Genomic DNA, 16,975 nt, shown 5'->3' on the forward strand with positions numbered 1-16,975 from the left:
GAATAAAAGTGTATTTTTTACAAATCTAACAAGATTATAATTTGACAGCTCGTTGGAGGAGGTTGGAGTTGAAGAACAAAGAAAATAGTGTTTTGTTAGGCACGAAACACGGTGTATAGGCAGTCAAATTTAAAGTGAATGGGCGTCTATTTTATCGTATCGACTGCTTGATAAATTGAGAATCGGCCCTACGAACTAAAGAGACTAACGTAATGTAAACCTATCAGAGATTATTATATGGTGAGATCTACATGTATTTTTCCGACATGAATCATTCAACCACGGTAGTGGTTGAATATATGCTTAAGTCCGAAATTGAATGAATCGAGACACATTCAAACCCCCACCACTAATTCCGTTCGCAACCAGATTTCAAACAGGTTATATAGTGTGATAGAACACCTGATTAGCTTCATTTTGAAAAAAAATTTCGAAAATTGGTTCAGTAGAAAAAAAAGTTACAACAAAATATGTGGATTCACAAGCAGGAGAGTAAGTACATAAGTGACAAACGCTTTTTTTTATTTTGCATAACTTTTTTTGTATATAAATATTTTTTACTGGGATTTTGTCAATATGACATGCTAGCGTAACGGTTAGAGTACCGGGGTTTGGTGGAAAGATTTTAGGTTCAATCCCGTGTATCGTTTTTTTTCTAATTAAAAAAAACGAACTTTTTTTAATAACTAATTTTTTTTAACTCTCCTTATGATTTTATAGCAAAAAATGGTGAATTTATCGATTAAAAATATTAGTGAATTCTATGATATACATATTCTTTGAATGAACTCAAATTTTTCGTTATCACATTTGATGAAACATGTAGTCCCATCTTGGCAATGCGTCTGACCAATGATGCTTTTGAACCCGCGACCAGCACTGCGATGCCATCAGCAGCAACCTGGGCATAAATATTCCTATTTTTAAACTCCTTTAAAAGAGGATTCAGCATACAGTTCCATAGTAAAGGTGATAAAATCCCACTTTGGGGGTTTCATTTAACTACTTCCCTTTTAACAGTTGCCCTCAGTAGTTCTACTTGAACTGTTCTGTGTCTCACTATATACTCAATCCTTCGGATGAGTACTGGTGGCACATTGAGTTCTCGTAGCGACTTGAACATACTACTGAAGGGTATGTTTTCAAAAACTCCAACGATATCTAAAAAGACACCGAGTGCCATCTTCTTTTTTGTTAGTTTACGCTCTATACAGATCACGAATTTACGAACCGCAGTCTCGGTAGAGACCCTGGCTCGGAACTACTGTGATGGAATGATAAATATTTCATAAATGTGTGTTTGAGAGCTAATTTTTTTTTGACAATCATTAATAAATATTATAAATTTATGTATTATTACAATAGTAATGCCTGGAAAAATCATGGATTATATGGAAAAATGCGCGCATGAAAAGTAATATTCTTAAGATTTTATTAAACCTGGAAAAGTAAAGGACAAGAAATTCAACCTGGAAAAGTAAAGAACAAGATATTCTAGTAAAGTAAAAAATAAGAATTTTTTAGACTTAAAATATTGCAGCTAAAAATAAAATTTGAATATTGATAAATATTTTATTTATTATTTGCATATGTTGTTGTTTATTTTTGAGTTAGAAAGAATTAAATGATCCTAATTATGATATAATACAATCATTAATTTTTATGTAAATTATAAAATTATTAATTCCATCTACTAACTAACTAATTAATTAATTTTATTCAAACAATTTTCACTACATAAATATATGCAAATAATAGGGGGGAAATAAGTTCAATCCATCGAGTGACACCCTTTCTAACTCAACAATAAACAACAACATATGCTTAAGTCCGAAATTGAATTACTAGAATATCTTGTTCTTTACTTTTCCAGGTTGAATTTCTTGTCCTTTACTTTTCCAGGTTTAATAAAATCTTAAGAATATTACTTTTCATGCGCGCATTTTTCCATATAATATAAAGATGCCTAACGGGCACTGTATTATAACAAAAGTGCCTAGTGTTACTGATTGGCTAAATGTTCTTTATCTCAACGTTCATAAGACCAGGGGAATTAGAGAGAAAAACGAGACGAACATGAAAATGTATGTCCCTTTCGTTTGTGCGTAAATTACGCCTGGGTTTATTGCTGTTACCGATAGCATGTTCAAAATGATATTAGGAGTTTGTTTACCGAATGACTATATTTAGTAGAACCGTGTATCTAAACGTTATGGAACCTTGGTCATATTAATATACATTCCTCATTTATGTAATTGTTACAGATGTGTAAAGCAAACACACCTAGTTGACTACCCACTTACACACTTGTTCAGCTTATATAACGTTAGTGCAAAAATAATGTCTTTATTTGTACGTTTAAATCCTAAAGATCATAACTCGTTTTATAATAAACTTTATTAATCGAATAAGTAACCACTAGAACCGATATATTCTAGCAAAGGAGAAACAAGTTTATTAATCGCATTAGCATAGAAACCCGGAGTTCTTGAAGCTATGAAGTCATTGAAGGTCGATAAGGCATAATCTCGGCTTTTGAAGCATTTTTCCTGCAGGAAGTTATTGAGATGCTTGAAAAAGTTAATATCGCTGATGACGTATAGCAATTCGTCCAACATCTGCATGGTCAGTTAAGCAACATGCGGGCAAGCGTTATCATTGAGTAGAATTGGTCCCTTTATATTCACTAATCTCGGGCACATAAGTTGGGGCTTCTAGTGTGTTTCATCGATTTGTCGGCAGTACTTCTCCGCCGTAATTGTTTCACTATATTCAAGAAGCTGTGATGGATGAAAGACCACTAGACAGTCACCATAATATTTTGCTGGTGCAATTTCGTAGAGTTCCTCCCCCATCCAACCGTGACGAATGTCGTCGGTTGTCGTAATGGAGCCACTTCTCATCACACGGCACAATCCGCTCAAGAAATGGGTCGTTTTTTGTTGCGCAGAAGAAGCGTAGAAGACAATATTTTATTATCACTCAATTCATGCGGCATACATTTATCCAACTTTTTTTTTACTTCTTTCTTTGCTTTAAATAACGAACGACTGTTGAGTGGCCGACGTCGAGTTCAACAGAAACTCCCCGTGTATTTTTTCGAAATTCAGCTTTAAAATGTTTGCTATCAACCGCGGTCGGCCGGTTGTGACTGTCTTCGTCTTCGATGCTCTGGTCATCATTGCACAATTTCTTCAACTACCTTTGTTCCACACGTTCGTTAGTGATTTCTGTGCCAAATGCATCATTGATATTACAAGTTGTCTCGCCATCTTTTCAGTCTAGTTTTAAGTGGAACATCAAAATCGTGTGGATTTTAATTTTGCCGATGCTGTTAAAAAGCCTGCAAAAAAGGAATGAAAAGATTGGGAACGGTAACGAATATCACTATTCAATAGAGCGAAAAAAGCGCTTCAAAATGATATATAACATAACTATATATATCAAGGAATTAATTTAGAAATCCTATAAAATTAACATATGTGAGAAAAACGTCATAATTTTGCATCAACCTAACACATATATTAACAGACACAAATTGGTGTTAGTAAATGGACTCAATGACTAAGCGCGGCGCGCGTTGTCCCTACATTGTTAAATACTGTATATCCACTAATATGGTGAGGGAGGGGGGGCGAATAACATCCATACTAGAGTAATAATCGGTGTGCAAAATATATATAAGTGATATTCCCGTTAATTTCGACAAATGAGGTTCGCCACAACTAACGTGTTTTGAAATTCACACAAATGATTTGTTTATAGTGGTGAAGGCTTTGTTTTAACGAACTGCACTTTTTCGAACAACTGCTAGTCTCAGTCAGTACAATAGCTGTCAAAACAGAAAAAAATTAGATTTGCATCGAAGTGTTCTTTCCGCCAGATTAATATCTTAACGTAGACTGAGGGTGCATCTATACTAGGTGAGTATATACATATATATATATATATATATATATATATATATATATATATATATATATATATATATATATATATATACCCCACACACACATATATATATATGCATATATATATATGTATGTATATATATATATATATATATAGAGAGAGAGAGAGAGAGAGAGAAAGAAAGAAAGAGAAGTGGCATACTAACATAAATGATTTTGCACTGCGAAATAGGTTCTTTAAGAATGGTGACTGTGAACTTACTTAAATGAATAATCGATTGCCATTTATATGCTACGTACTTACATCGAGAATAAATAATGAAAATAATTGATATAAATAAAAGCTGAAATAGACATATATTATATTCCAAGTTAAAAGCATTTATAAGGGAAATATCGTAAATTAAAACGAGGTTATCAAGTGTGATCAATAAAAAAGAAAACTATAGTATTTTTATTTATATAGACAATATTACATAGTCGCTACACTGAACATGCTAATGTTTCAGACAATTGGTTAGTCAAGGCAGCAAGTCTTCGTCAGGCGACAGGAGGCTAGTGTTTTCCATTAAATAAAGCAATTACTGAGCCGCACAGAGGTATTTGCTTCTCTCTTTCTCTCTCTCTCTCTCTCTATCGCTTTATCCCTATCTCTCTCTAAATGTGTGTAGAGGTAAATATAGAGAGAATTATATATATATATATATATATATATATATATATATATATATATATATATATATATATATATATATATATATATAAACAGACACAGGGTCAGTATCAGAGACAGAGAAAGATCGTTCGTCATATCAGTTTTGTTCACATTCAAACACTGTACCGAATCGAAAGAGAGAGAGAGACAGAGAGAGACAGAGAGAAAGAGAGAGAAAAATAAGGAGAGTCAGATACTGAAAGAGAGAAACAGACAGACACGTAAACGAAAAGATAGAAAAAGATATATATATATATATATATATATATATATATATATATATATATATATATATATATATATATATATATATATATATATAAAACATTGTCATGGATTGGGCACATTTCATTACCGCGTCCCTTTATTTGGTTTAAATAGAAAAAAAAAAACATGCCGTCATCTCTATGCCGTCGTCGTGTTGCAGTGGATATCGATACCGCTCTGTAAACTACGAGTTTCATGTTCGCGCCTATGTAAACGATTGTTTTTGTTGTTTGAAATGTTATCATTAAGAGAGAGTTACGCCTTGCGATAAACATGTATAATATTTCATGTTTTTTATCCATTTTCCCCAGTTATTATTATTATTATTATTATTATTATTATTATTATTAAATTCTAACAGTTTTATTTTTTCTTCCTTTTTATTTGATATTTTAGTATCATTTACTTAATTTGTGGTGTTTTCCTTTATTTGTTTTCTATGTTTATTTTATTTTTATTTCATTTTTTTTTTTTTTTTTTTTTTTTTGTTACGGTGATAAGTGAAATAATTGAAACCAAGTCCTCTAGTAATTAATAAAAAATAATAATAATAAATGACAAGTTTCGTTGCATTAGCTTAGGGTAGGATTTTATGGTTCCTTCTTATATAAATTACTGCTTCTTAATATAACTTTGCCACGAACTATTTTAAGTTGCGGAGACTAATAAGTAACCAGTACACATTACCACGGTATCAACGGTCAAATGGATGTTTTTCGATGCTTTTTCACCTCTCCCTACTCAGGCAGACCCATGCATTTTTTTGTTTTCTTTTTCCCCTCGCTGCAATTTTTAAATTATTTTTTACGGGTTGCTCATTACCCTTACTACACCACATTTCTCCACCTGTGCTTGACATTTCGATAACCGTTTGTAGTTGGGGTGTTTATTCCGAAAGCCGTCCGTAACATGAGTTTGGGGGTTGTGCAGGAACAACAGCAACAACAAACCGTACTTTATTTTTTTTCGAGGGGAGGAACGTTTCCACCGGACAACGCCGGTTAGCGGATATTGCTTATTGGTTATAAACCAGAGTCATATTTGTTTGTGGTGAACACTCCACATCCGCAGCAAGCTGACCGGACTAGCAGAGGTATTAATGCACCCGGAGACTACACAGGACAGGAGACGATTGGATCGAGATGCGAAGCGCCCCAGCATGGAACATGATGTGATGAAGACGTAATTGACCACCTTGTGACGGGACAACGTACGAGCGAACAGAAAGCACCTGTCATATCAGGTGTCATTCGACGAGGAAAGTCACTGGTTATACGTTACTAGAAGATTCTCTATGAACCCCCCCCCCACCGGTTAGAAGTGAATTCCCTAACCTCATACTCGACTACTCGGTTAAAGTTTGAATGCTGGGCTGCGCTTAAAGCATTGCCGTGACCTAGTATCGTGCTCGATCGAGAAAAAAAGACAGTATATATGGAACTAGTAGTGAGTACTGTTACGGATCCGATTCTGACTTGGCGATTCGTCCGGTATGCACTTCTCTACGACAGGCGCAGCTGGGACGACAGGCTGCGATGAAAACAAGGATGAAACGGCCGATCATGCATCTTTCTCTGCAATTGACTTCGGCGTCTAAATGAAGACGCCGGAGAGGTGACGGCTCACACGATCCCGAGGGGTCGGGGCCTTTGATTTGATATGCGTGATCCACAATGTAGACCCTCCGTAGTCTAGGGAGAAAAAATGTTTTTCCTCGCTATCTTAATCGTTGCGAGATTAGTAACGTAGCTCCATAGGAATTAGATTTGCTTTTCATTTGTATCTGGTTGCTTAATTGTAGCATAAGTGTAAAGTAAAAATCAGCTGATTTGAAAATATTACATCGCAGGGATTTCAGTAGGAGACAGGTGCACCCTAGTTTGTGCATCAGACGAAGTTTTAGGTTTGAATTCGTGTTCCCGCCCTGCGAAATCTAACCATTAATAGCCGACAATACATAGTATAACGACCTGAGCGGTGATTTTTAAACCGTTTAGCTAATAGGTATAAAAGTTATTCCTATCTCTACATTCTTTATTCCTTGGAACTAGGGGGACATCCAAAGATGTCACGCTACTCTTTATTTTGTCCCCGGTCTGCTGCCTCTGTGTGCATTGCTCTTCCTGGTGGAGCACGTGCCAAGGTGTCAGCGTAAGTTGAGACTGGCCAGTCCCGTTCTATTCCCATCCCAATCTAATTTGTTTTTCAGAATACGCTCAGGTCCCTCACTCTCCATAAGAGAGCGACCTGCTTCTTTTGACTTGTGTCGGTAAACAGTAAACGTTCCCCACTCATAAGCGGGTTCGAAGGGTCTTACTTACAAACGACTATAAGCATTTTATTTCGTTCTTTTGTTTCTCTTGCTTTTTGGTGTGTATATTTTGCCCCACTCTTCATCATTTAATATTTTCCATAAAAAATATTATTTTTTTTAACATTTATCTTTTTGTTTTTGTACATAAATGTGCATTCCTTTTCTAGTTTTTAAAATTAAGTTGAACACAGAAATCTACATCATATGGGGATCATTCACGCATGTAAATATCGTGGAGTGAATCGGTTATTTTAGTAAATGTGACTAGATATAGTAAATAAGATCAATAAATCTTGGATAAAATTAGCTTCATGACTAAGTTTGGTGTCAATCGAACGAGGCACCGGTAATAAATTATGGAAAAGCCAGAACACAAGACTAAATAAACAGTGTACGCTCGTACTCTGCCCTCTTGGCAATACTTACCTCGACGGTTGCTTTTTGTATATGCTGCTATTTTTTCAATACATTTCTCCTTTTCAAACTCATCTCCCTGTTAATGCTTTTATAAGTGAATCTTCCAAGGCCACAATAATAAATATAGCTTGTGTTGTTTTTGAGACGATACTAAGATGCTGTTACACGTTGTCAGTTAGTGAGTATCTTAATTTGAACGATTTTCGGAGCTAGCGTAATAAGATTTAGCAAAAAGCATTTGAAATCATATTTAAAAAAATGAAACTGTGAATAAACAGAAGAAAAACACTTGTTGAACAACGTAAATAATTTAATTTTTAAAAAAATACATTTTACTTATCGATTTTTAATAGTATGCCCATATATAAGGTTAGCGGTAAGTGTGCACATTGTAAGTAGGTCAAGCTCAAAATTAAGAATAGTGTAAGAACTTAGCAATGATACGGTAACATGAGTTTTTAAATCTAATTATAAAAATCATTACAGTGCATATAGCTGTAAATATAAACAATCTGAAATGTGTGATGTATCGTGAGTGTTCGACCTGATGTATTTTATTATATCCTTTATTATTAAATTTCCCCCAATATTTTTTTACTTTCGAATGTACATTTCGCATGAGGGTAACCTCTTTGCCTTTATAATGATACCAATCTGTTATCACAATCATGGCGTCTTTACTTGGATAATTTGGGTCATTAAAAACGGCTAATGGATTACCGGCTACAAACAAGTTGTTGCGGTTTTGAATATGAATCCTCAGCTTTTCCGCCATGACACCAATCCATACGTCGGTTGGCATAAAGGGTTTATTTGTAAAAGAGGCTTTGTATAGTGTGTTTATCACATCAATATGTGCAGCATAAGCAACACCATGGCAATATGGAGGCGAGTATCTTCCTTGGTATACTTGACCTAACGGTAAGTTTGTAAATTTTCGCTGAGTAAGATGGTCACTTACACGGGTTTTAAATGCGAAGCAAACTGCAAAATGGTCGTCTGTCCTCCCAATTGATAAATCCTTTAAAAGAAACATCACTAGTTTTTCAAGATCAACATAAGCCTCATCATTTTCTACCATGACATACTGCGTATTTGGACAAAACTCTAGCGCCCATTTCCATGCCATGATTGCTTTTAGACTAACATTGACATATGATTCAACAAAATCCTCTTGGATTATGTCATTGTATTTTTTACTTTCTTCTCTTATAAGTTTTTCAGTGGCCGAATTGTTTGTCCGTCCAAACAAGAAAATGTATTTAACCACAATGTTTTCTGCGTAATTGCTGTAGAGAGTGTGGTTATATTGTTCTCGTAAGATGTCTCTCCTCTGAAAATGTGAGTAAATAGTTCTTATAGCGATTAATAGAAATACTTGATTGTGCTTAGAGCATAGATTTGGTTGATTGATAAGTCGTCTGTACTCATGAGTATTGCTCTGATTCATTTCATAATAACGTTTGTCAACTTTTGACCATTTTGGCTGTGGATAAAACCTTATATTGGCATCTTCCAGCGTCTTTTTTCTGTAGTCAAAATAGGAATTTCCGGTGAAACCTGTAAAACAAAGAGAAATACTACATATACATATTATTTTAGATTATGCATAATATATATATATATATATATATATATATATATATATATATATATATACGTATTTTATTAGATTATGCAGGTTGTATGTATATATTATTTCATTATATTTTACATATTATATGTACGTATTTTATAAGTACGTATTTCATAAGATTATGCATACTACATGTACGTATTATTTTTATTACAACATACACGCTATATGTACATATTTTATTATATTATAGGTATCATCTCTACACATTGTATTATATTTATGTATGTACATGCATAATTATACGTACCCTCTGTACATATTTTATTATTGTATATTATATCTGTGCATATTTTATTATGGTATATTATACCTGTACACATTTTATACATCATATATATTCTATATGTGCATATTATATTATTTCATCATACATACTGTATGTACCTACTATTTCAGAGAATTGTACATAATATATGTTTACATTTTATACATATCTTCTATTCTGCACGTATCTCTATGCATATTATACACACTATCTATATGTTATTTTATAAAATTATGCATAGTATATAGATACAGGGTGAGTCGCGAAAAACGGATGATTTTAAAAAATAACAAAAACTAGACTGAATCTTAATCAGCTTTTAAGACTACCTTCCTCACTCTCTATCATCTACTCAAGGAGAGCAAGGAGCGTTATAAAAACATTTGTTACCCGTGACTCACCCTGTACATATTATTTTATAATATTGCAGATACAAAATGAACATACGTAATATACATTATACATACCATAGTTTCATACTATTTTCGTATCATGCATACAGTATAAACATACAATATTCCTGTATTATGCATACTATATGTATATGTTATATTATTGTATTTAATACTAGATATACACATTATTCTTAGATTATACATACTATATGTACATGCTGTTATTATACATGCTATATGTGTATATACTTTTATCATAATATACATGCAAGATTCATATATATTATGATATTATACATGCTAAATGTACACGTCATTTTTATTATATCTATGATATCTGACTATCAATTTTATATTACGCTTGCTCTGTATTTTTTAATATCATAATAAGTATTGATAAATATTATTTTAATATTATATAAATACTAGCATGGGTGTCCGGCGTTGCCCGCGTGTTTGGATGTGTATGCTGAGCAAAAGAAAAATCGATTTGATCAACTTTGACCCCTATTATGGCATCTTAACATTTATTGTTTTGGGCGCCAATAAAGTTATTTAGTTAGATCCACGTCCAAGGAACATATATCTAAAATTTCAATTGTTTAGACCCAAAAGTGTCGGTGAAAAAGGTAAAATCGTTTAACTTTGTCCCCTTAACAGCGAAATTTCTGGCGGAAACCCGATCACATAGATTTTCCCAAATCTCAGTACCCTGTATATCAAATTTCGAGTCTGTAGACTAAAAATTGACAGAGTTATTGCGTAGAGAATTGTACACAGACAGACACCCACAAACACACAGACACGTTCACTTATATATACTAGCACTTCAGCCCGGCGTTTCCCGGGTGTTTGGAGGTGTATGTTGAGCAAAAACAACAAAAAAAAACAAAAAAACAAACGGCCAATTTGTTTTCACTTTGACCCCTATTATTGCATATTGAGTTAGATCATGTCCAAGAACTCTATATCAAAAATTTCCAGTGCTTAGACCCAACATTTTCGGAGGAGTTTGGTAGAGTTCTCAAAGGTCAAATCGTTAAACTTTAACCCCTTAACAGCCAAATTTCTGGACGAAACCCGATTACATGGAATTTCCCAAATCTCAGTACACTGTATATCAAATTTCGAGTCTGTAGACAAAACATTGACAGAGTTATTGTGTAGGGAAACGTACACAGACACACACATAGACAGACAGTAAATAATACAAACTAACCTATCAAGTTTACAAAGGCTCTATATGGATAAGTAGAGCAATTAGTATAAGAAACAAAAATTAAAATTCAAAATGAGTACGCATAGACTCGAGAGTTTATGTACTATCGTATGCATTTAACGTTTACGTTAAATACGTAAATAAATAAAGTTACCTTTAAATAGCGCCGGGTGAAGTCAACCGTATCAGGACTGACTCGTAATCAGTCACACATTGGAACGTTGTGTTCTTTTCTATAACAGAGAACGCCTCCACGATCGCAGAGGTCGTACATTCGACCATATTGTGAGCGTGATTGTCAGTCTTGATTTTGATCATACATAAAGAGTAGGCACCGACAAACCTAGGGGGGCAGGTAAGTACTTTTTGACGGACCGTCTTTTTAAAAATCTACCAAAAATCAGGTAATTATCCGGTCAATACGAAATTTTAAGCGATTATTAAGAGAAGAATGAACTTTATAACAATGTACTCATTTTTCATAAACGATATTTATATATATATATTTTTGCTTACAACCCCCCTTGTTTTGAGGGGGTACAAATATGCTTAAAATAATCATCTGAAACCGAACACAACATATTGTGCTGTTGTAAGGGACAGAATTATAGATTTAAAAAAATTGTTTGCATACCTTATTTTGACGTCTGAATATCAGAACTTCGATTGTGTTTAATTATCCCGCTTTTGAGTTTTGAAGTGTGAAATTCGGTGAATATGTTAAGTAAAATAATTAATTTAAGTTAAGCAAAACAAAAAAAATAATATTTATACGAAAAAAGCCATTTTAAAATCTTTGATAAATAAATTAACATTTTTTTTCAGCGAACCGAATAATGCATGACCATTATTAAACAGGGCATGCTTTGAAGAATCGATACAAAAAAAAATCGATGAATATTGTGCCCTTTTTATTAAAAATAGCATCATTTTTTCGATCCCGTTTGAAAACGTTTGCCGCCTTTCGACTACAATGGACCAAACGCGCTGAAATATTTTTTTTATTCTGCTTTAAATTGCCCCCCCCATTTTGGGTAGTCTGGCCCCCACACACATACACATTAAAAACCAAATTCATACAAATGGTCACCCATCTGGTTATGGCCAGCCTCAACGTTAATAATACATTGAAATTTTCGTCACTGAAAAATAAGTTGTTTTTGCCTGTTTGGTTTTCCATAGTTTGCTTTTTATCAAATACAGACGTAAACATTGTCGATCTAGACTCTAGATCGACGCGAAGTAACTGGTTGCCTATATGAATAAGTAGAATTATTTTAAATCCAGGTACTTATATTATAATATGTTTGCATATTCTCATAGAAAACCATCCTAAATCTTAGTTAGACAACAAATAAATAAATAAATTATTTCAAAAACCTTTTTTTTTAATATTCATGTACGTCTTTTGTGCAAGACAAAAAATGTCAATTGTTAACTTTTTGGGAAAATTTAACGTTTAAAATTTAATTAAAAATAATAGAAAGAGCTTTACATTATTCTCTTTTCTAGATGATAAAATTCAGGGTTTTATCTTTCTGGGAAAAACAATTACTCAGAAATAATGGATTTTAATAAATGGAATTTTGTTTTAAAATACAACAACTTTATTTTTCGGCCATTTTTGGCGGTGCCTAATAAAGAGGAATAGTCAAGCTGAATCAAGATGGAAAAGAAGATTAGCCTCCTTTATGTGACCAGTGGTTTATAATATATATATTTGGTTACATTATGATTTTAGGAAAATGTACGCCGCCGATCTTGTCCATTCCAGGCTATTCGGCTACTCTTGGTATGCGTTTTCCTGTCGTGTTTTATTTCAAAGCACACCCACACACACAACATATATATATATATATATATATATATATATATATATATATATATATATATATATATATATATATATAAAATTACCTTGGATTTATTTTATGTAATGTACATTTTATTGCAATTTCAAAACATTATCTTCCATCTTGCAATTAATGATATAGATATAAAATGTTCAATGATCTTTTTAAAAGTGACACAGAATGTACATTACATAAAATACATACAAGGCAACTTTTTGATTCAATTTAAATTAAATTTTTATACCTTACTTTGTAAAATTTACAAAAGTACACTTTGAAGATATATAAATTTCAAACTGAATCTTGTACCTTTATTTTTAAAGCCTATAGTAAAAACTTTTTGTTTAAAAAATTTTCATGTCTTGGATGAAATGCTTTTCTAACTTATATATATATATATATATATATATATATATATATATATATATATATATATATATATATATATATATATATATACAAGTTGGAAAAGCATTTCATCCAAGGCATGAAAATTGTTAAACAAATATATATATATATATATATATATATGTATGTATATATATATATATGTATATAAGTATTTCTTCGAAACTCCGCAGATTAAGGACTATCCATTTGTCTAGTGATTCCTTTTCAGATTAAATATGTTTTTAACTCATAACCAACAAGTGTTTTTAGCATATTTTATTAACTGTTTGCTCATATAAGTTTACACATATATATATGAATATCTATATCTATATATCTATAAAAGTGAACGTGTCTGTGTGTCTGCGTCTGTGTGTATTTCCCTACGTAATAACTCTGTCAATTTTTAGTCTACAGACTCGAAATTTGATATACAGGATACTGAGATTTGGGAAAATCGATGTGATCGGGGTTCGACTAGAAATTTCGCTGTTAAGGGGTCAAAGTTCAACGATTTGACCTTTGAAAAATCTACCAAACCCCTCGACAATTTTGGGTCTAAACACTTGATATTTTAGATATTGGTTCCTTTGACATGGATTTAACTTAATAAATGATTTGAGCCCAAGGTCATAATAGGGGTCAAAGTTTTAAAAAAAAATTACCATTTTTTTTTTTTTTGCTCAGCATACACCTCCAATCACCCGAGCAATTCTGAGCACCCATTCCTAGTATATATATATATATATATATATATATATATATATATATATATATATATATATATATATATAAGTGAACGTGGCTGTGTGTGTGTCTGTGTACATTTCTCTATGCAATAACTTTGTCAATTTTAAGCGTACCCACTCAAAATTTGATATACTGTGTACTGAGATGTGGGAATATCTTTGTAATCCCATGTCCGCCAGAAATTTCGCTGTTAATGGGTCAAAGTTCAACGATTTTACCTTTCAGAAATCTACCAAACTCCTCCGCCAATTCTGAGTCTAAACACTTGAAATTTTATATATAGGTTCCCTGGGCATGGATCTTACTTAATGATATTATTTAAGCTGCAATTTTCTTATAGATTTCTTAAATTACTCCGGTTTGAATTTAGAAATAAAGTCACTAACACTCGCGATTCGTATTAATTAATGTCATTAATTAATCTATATTCTGCAAGAAATAGTCTATTTATTTATTAGTAAAAATATTACTTATAATTTATATTTACCCAACATAAATGATTATAATCTGCTACAAATATCTTCATATACGAACTTAAATAAACAAAACAAACTATTTTAAATTCTCGGTGTATTAAATTATTTATTAATCTAAACCTAATCTATATATACTTATTTTCTTATTACTGTTATAAATACATTTATTATTACGTAAATTATAATTCTTTTGTATTACGTAAATCTTAGACTATAAATTTATTTATTTACAATTAATGAATTCGCTCAATTATCTGTTAATACAATGTTTTACCTTCAGCAAAATATTAAAAATTCAATTTTTAATTTTAAGCTTAACAGAATTCTTGCCCTTTGATCACACCCCTCTATTTGTGTTCGTGCAATGAAACAGATACCTTCAACCATTGTCAGTGGCATTAGAATGAACAAAATACATTTTAGGATGGTAAACATCATGACATTTGGAATATAAACCTTTGTCATCAATTCATTATATATATATATATATATATATATATATATATATATATATATATATATATATATATATATATATATATATACTAGCATTTCGCCCGGCGTTGCCCGAGTGTTTGGAGGTGTATGTTGAGCAAAAAAAAAAAGAATGTCATTTTTTTTAATTTGACCCCGATTATCACCCCTTAACATTTATTGTTTTAGGTTCCAATATAGTTATTAAGTTAGATCGATGTCCAAGTAACCTATATCTAAAATTTCAATTGTTTAGACCAAAAATTGTCGGAGGAGTTTGGAAGAGTTCTCAAAAGTCAAATCGTTGAACTTTGACTTCTTATCAGCCAAATTCCTGGCCGAAAACCTATCACATCGATTTTCCCTAAGCTCAGTACATTGTATATCAAATTTCGAGTCTGTAGATTAAAAATTGACAGAGTTATTGCGTAGGGAAATGTACACAGACACATAGACAGATAGACAGACAGACACAGACACACAGTGAGAGATAAAATATTAAGACTGTTAGGGAGGTCATATGATAACTAAAGTGATCTTTTTTGATAGAAGAGGAATATTGATTACTTTATATAAAAAGCTAGGTTTATATCACGAAGTCCATGGAGCATTTAATATGTGTGCATATGCGCATTAACCCTCTTGGAGATAATATACAGTAAGTTAATGAAAGAGGGTGTTCATATACTCATATGTATTTATGGACAATATCTACGGAAGAAAGTTACTTCAAAATGGGGATTTGAAATACTTGAATTGGATATATTAGTAAGATTTCCGATTTACAACATCTGCTGAAATGCATTCGGCTTCGAAATACAATAATATAAAGAGGTTTACTTATCCAACAATCCTTACTGAATAAAAGAATTCATCTCAATACATTAGTACACATGTTTATATTGTTGTTTTCCTGCTTTATTCATACTCTTCTCTCTATTGCTTTCTCTCTTTCTCCTTCTCTCTCTACCCCCTCTCTCTCTATCTCTCTTTAACTCTCTCCCTCTCTCTGTCTCTCTCACTGTGTTTGAGAGAGCGAGATACATGTTTAGCTAAAAATAATTATGTAAAGATTAATTGGTGTAAAATAATACAACGTCAAATGAGAAAACAATTTTGTCGCAAACGTTTACGACACCAATTCAAAATTCACTGTTCTATGCTTTGTAAATAGAGAGGGAGACTAGTTATTTATTTACGCTGTCAGATAAAACCCCAATACAGCAGACGTGGACATGCATTAGCTTTACGGAGATATATAGTAATGGGAGGATTGAGACTTTTTCGAGCTCTATCATGGGTGCTCAACTTTGGTGCACATTCTTTGCAACCGACTTGATAGTTACATTCCTCTTTCCTTGCGGTAAACAAAGGGGATGCATTGGCAGAAACATGGTAAACAAAAACAATTATGACGATAATCATAGCAATTAAATGATTACACAAATTATCAAGTCTTATCTCAATGGATTCCAAAACTAAAAATTATAAAAGATTTGCCATTATTTTCAATGTTTTAATTCAAGGTGTTTTACTCTCCTTATAGGAAAGGAGTTATGTCTTAGTATCATAAAATGCATCTATCATATTTATGAGCCCGTTCTGTTTTGACCCAGGTAATTCTTTCTTAAAACTGCACGCCTGTGGAACTGTTCCGTCTGCTTGCTTCCCACCTGACTACAACTTGGATGTGTTCAAGTCCAACATTACCAAATTCCTAATGAACCACCCCCTTAAGTAAACACTTCATCAAATCTCCACACTAACGTAATGTACTTGCAATAAGCCTTATCCCTGAGTGGCTTCCGGGCCTTGATAAGTGGTGACCACTGTGTAAAAAAAAATTGTAAATGATTAGGCTTTTTTCTTACGTTAGGTTTGTAATGTCCG

The 16,975-nt window shown here is 32.5% G+C and overlaps 1 protein-coding gene across 4 annotated transcripts in view; it reads right to left on the reverse strand.

Annotated features, from left to right (window-relative positions):
• Positions 1–7,916: 7,916 nt before the first annotated feature.
• LOC145253058 (beta-1,3-galactosyltransferase 1-like) overlaps positions 7,917–16,975 on the reverse strand; it is a 60,870-nt gene continuing 51,811 nt past the window's right edge. For all 4 annotated transcript variants that reach the window (XM_080112903.1, XM_080112901.1, XM_080112905.1 and 1 more), the window contains exon 3: positions 7,917–9,184. In XM_080112903.1, coding sequence (XP_079969029.1) covers positions 8,037–9,184 — 1,148 coding nt within the window. In that variant the 3' untranslated portion in view covers positions 7,917–8,036. The remainder of the gene's footprint in view (positions 9,185–16,975) is intronic.

Source organism: Euprymna scolopes, chromosome 3 (assembly GCF_053919585.1).
Source record: "Euprymna scolopes isolate OS-2025 chromosome 3, ASM5391958v1, whole genome shotgun sequence".
Classification (NCBI taxonomy): Eukaryota; Metazoa; Mollusca; class Cephalopoda; order Sepiida; family Sepiolidae; genus Euprymna; species Euprymna scolopes.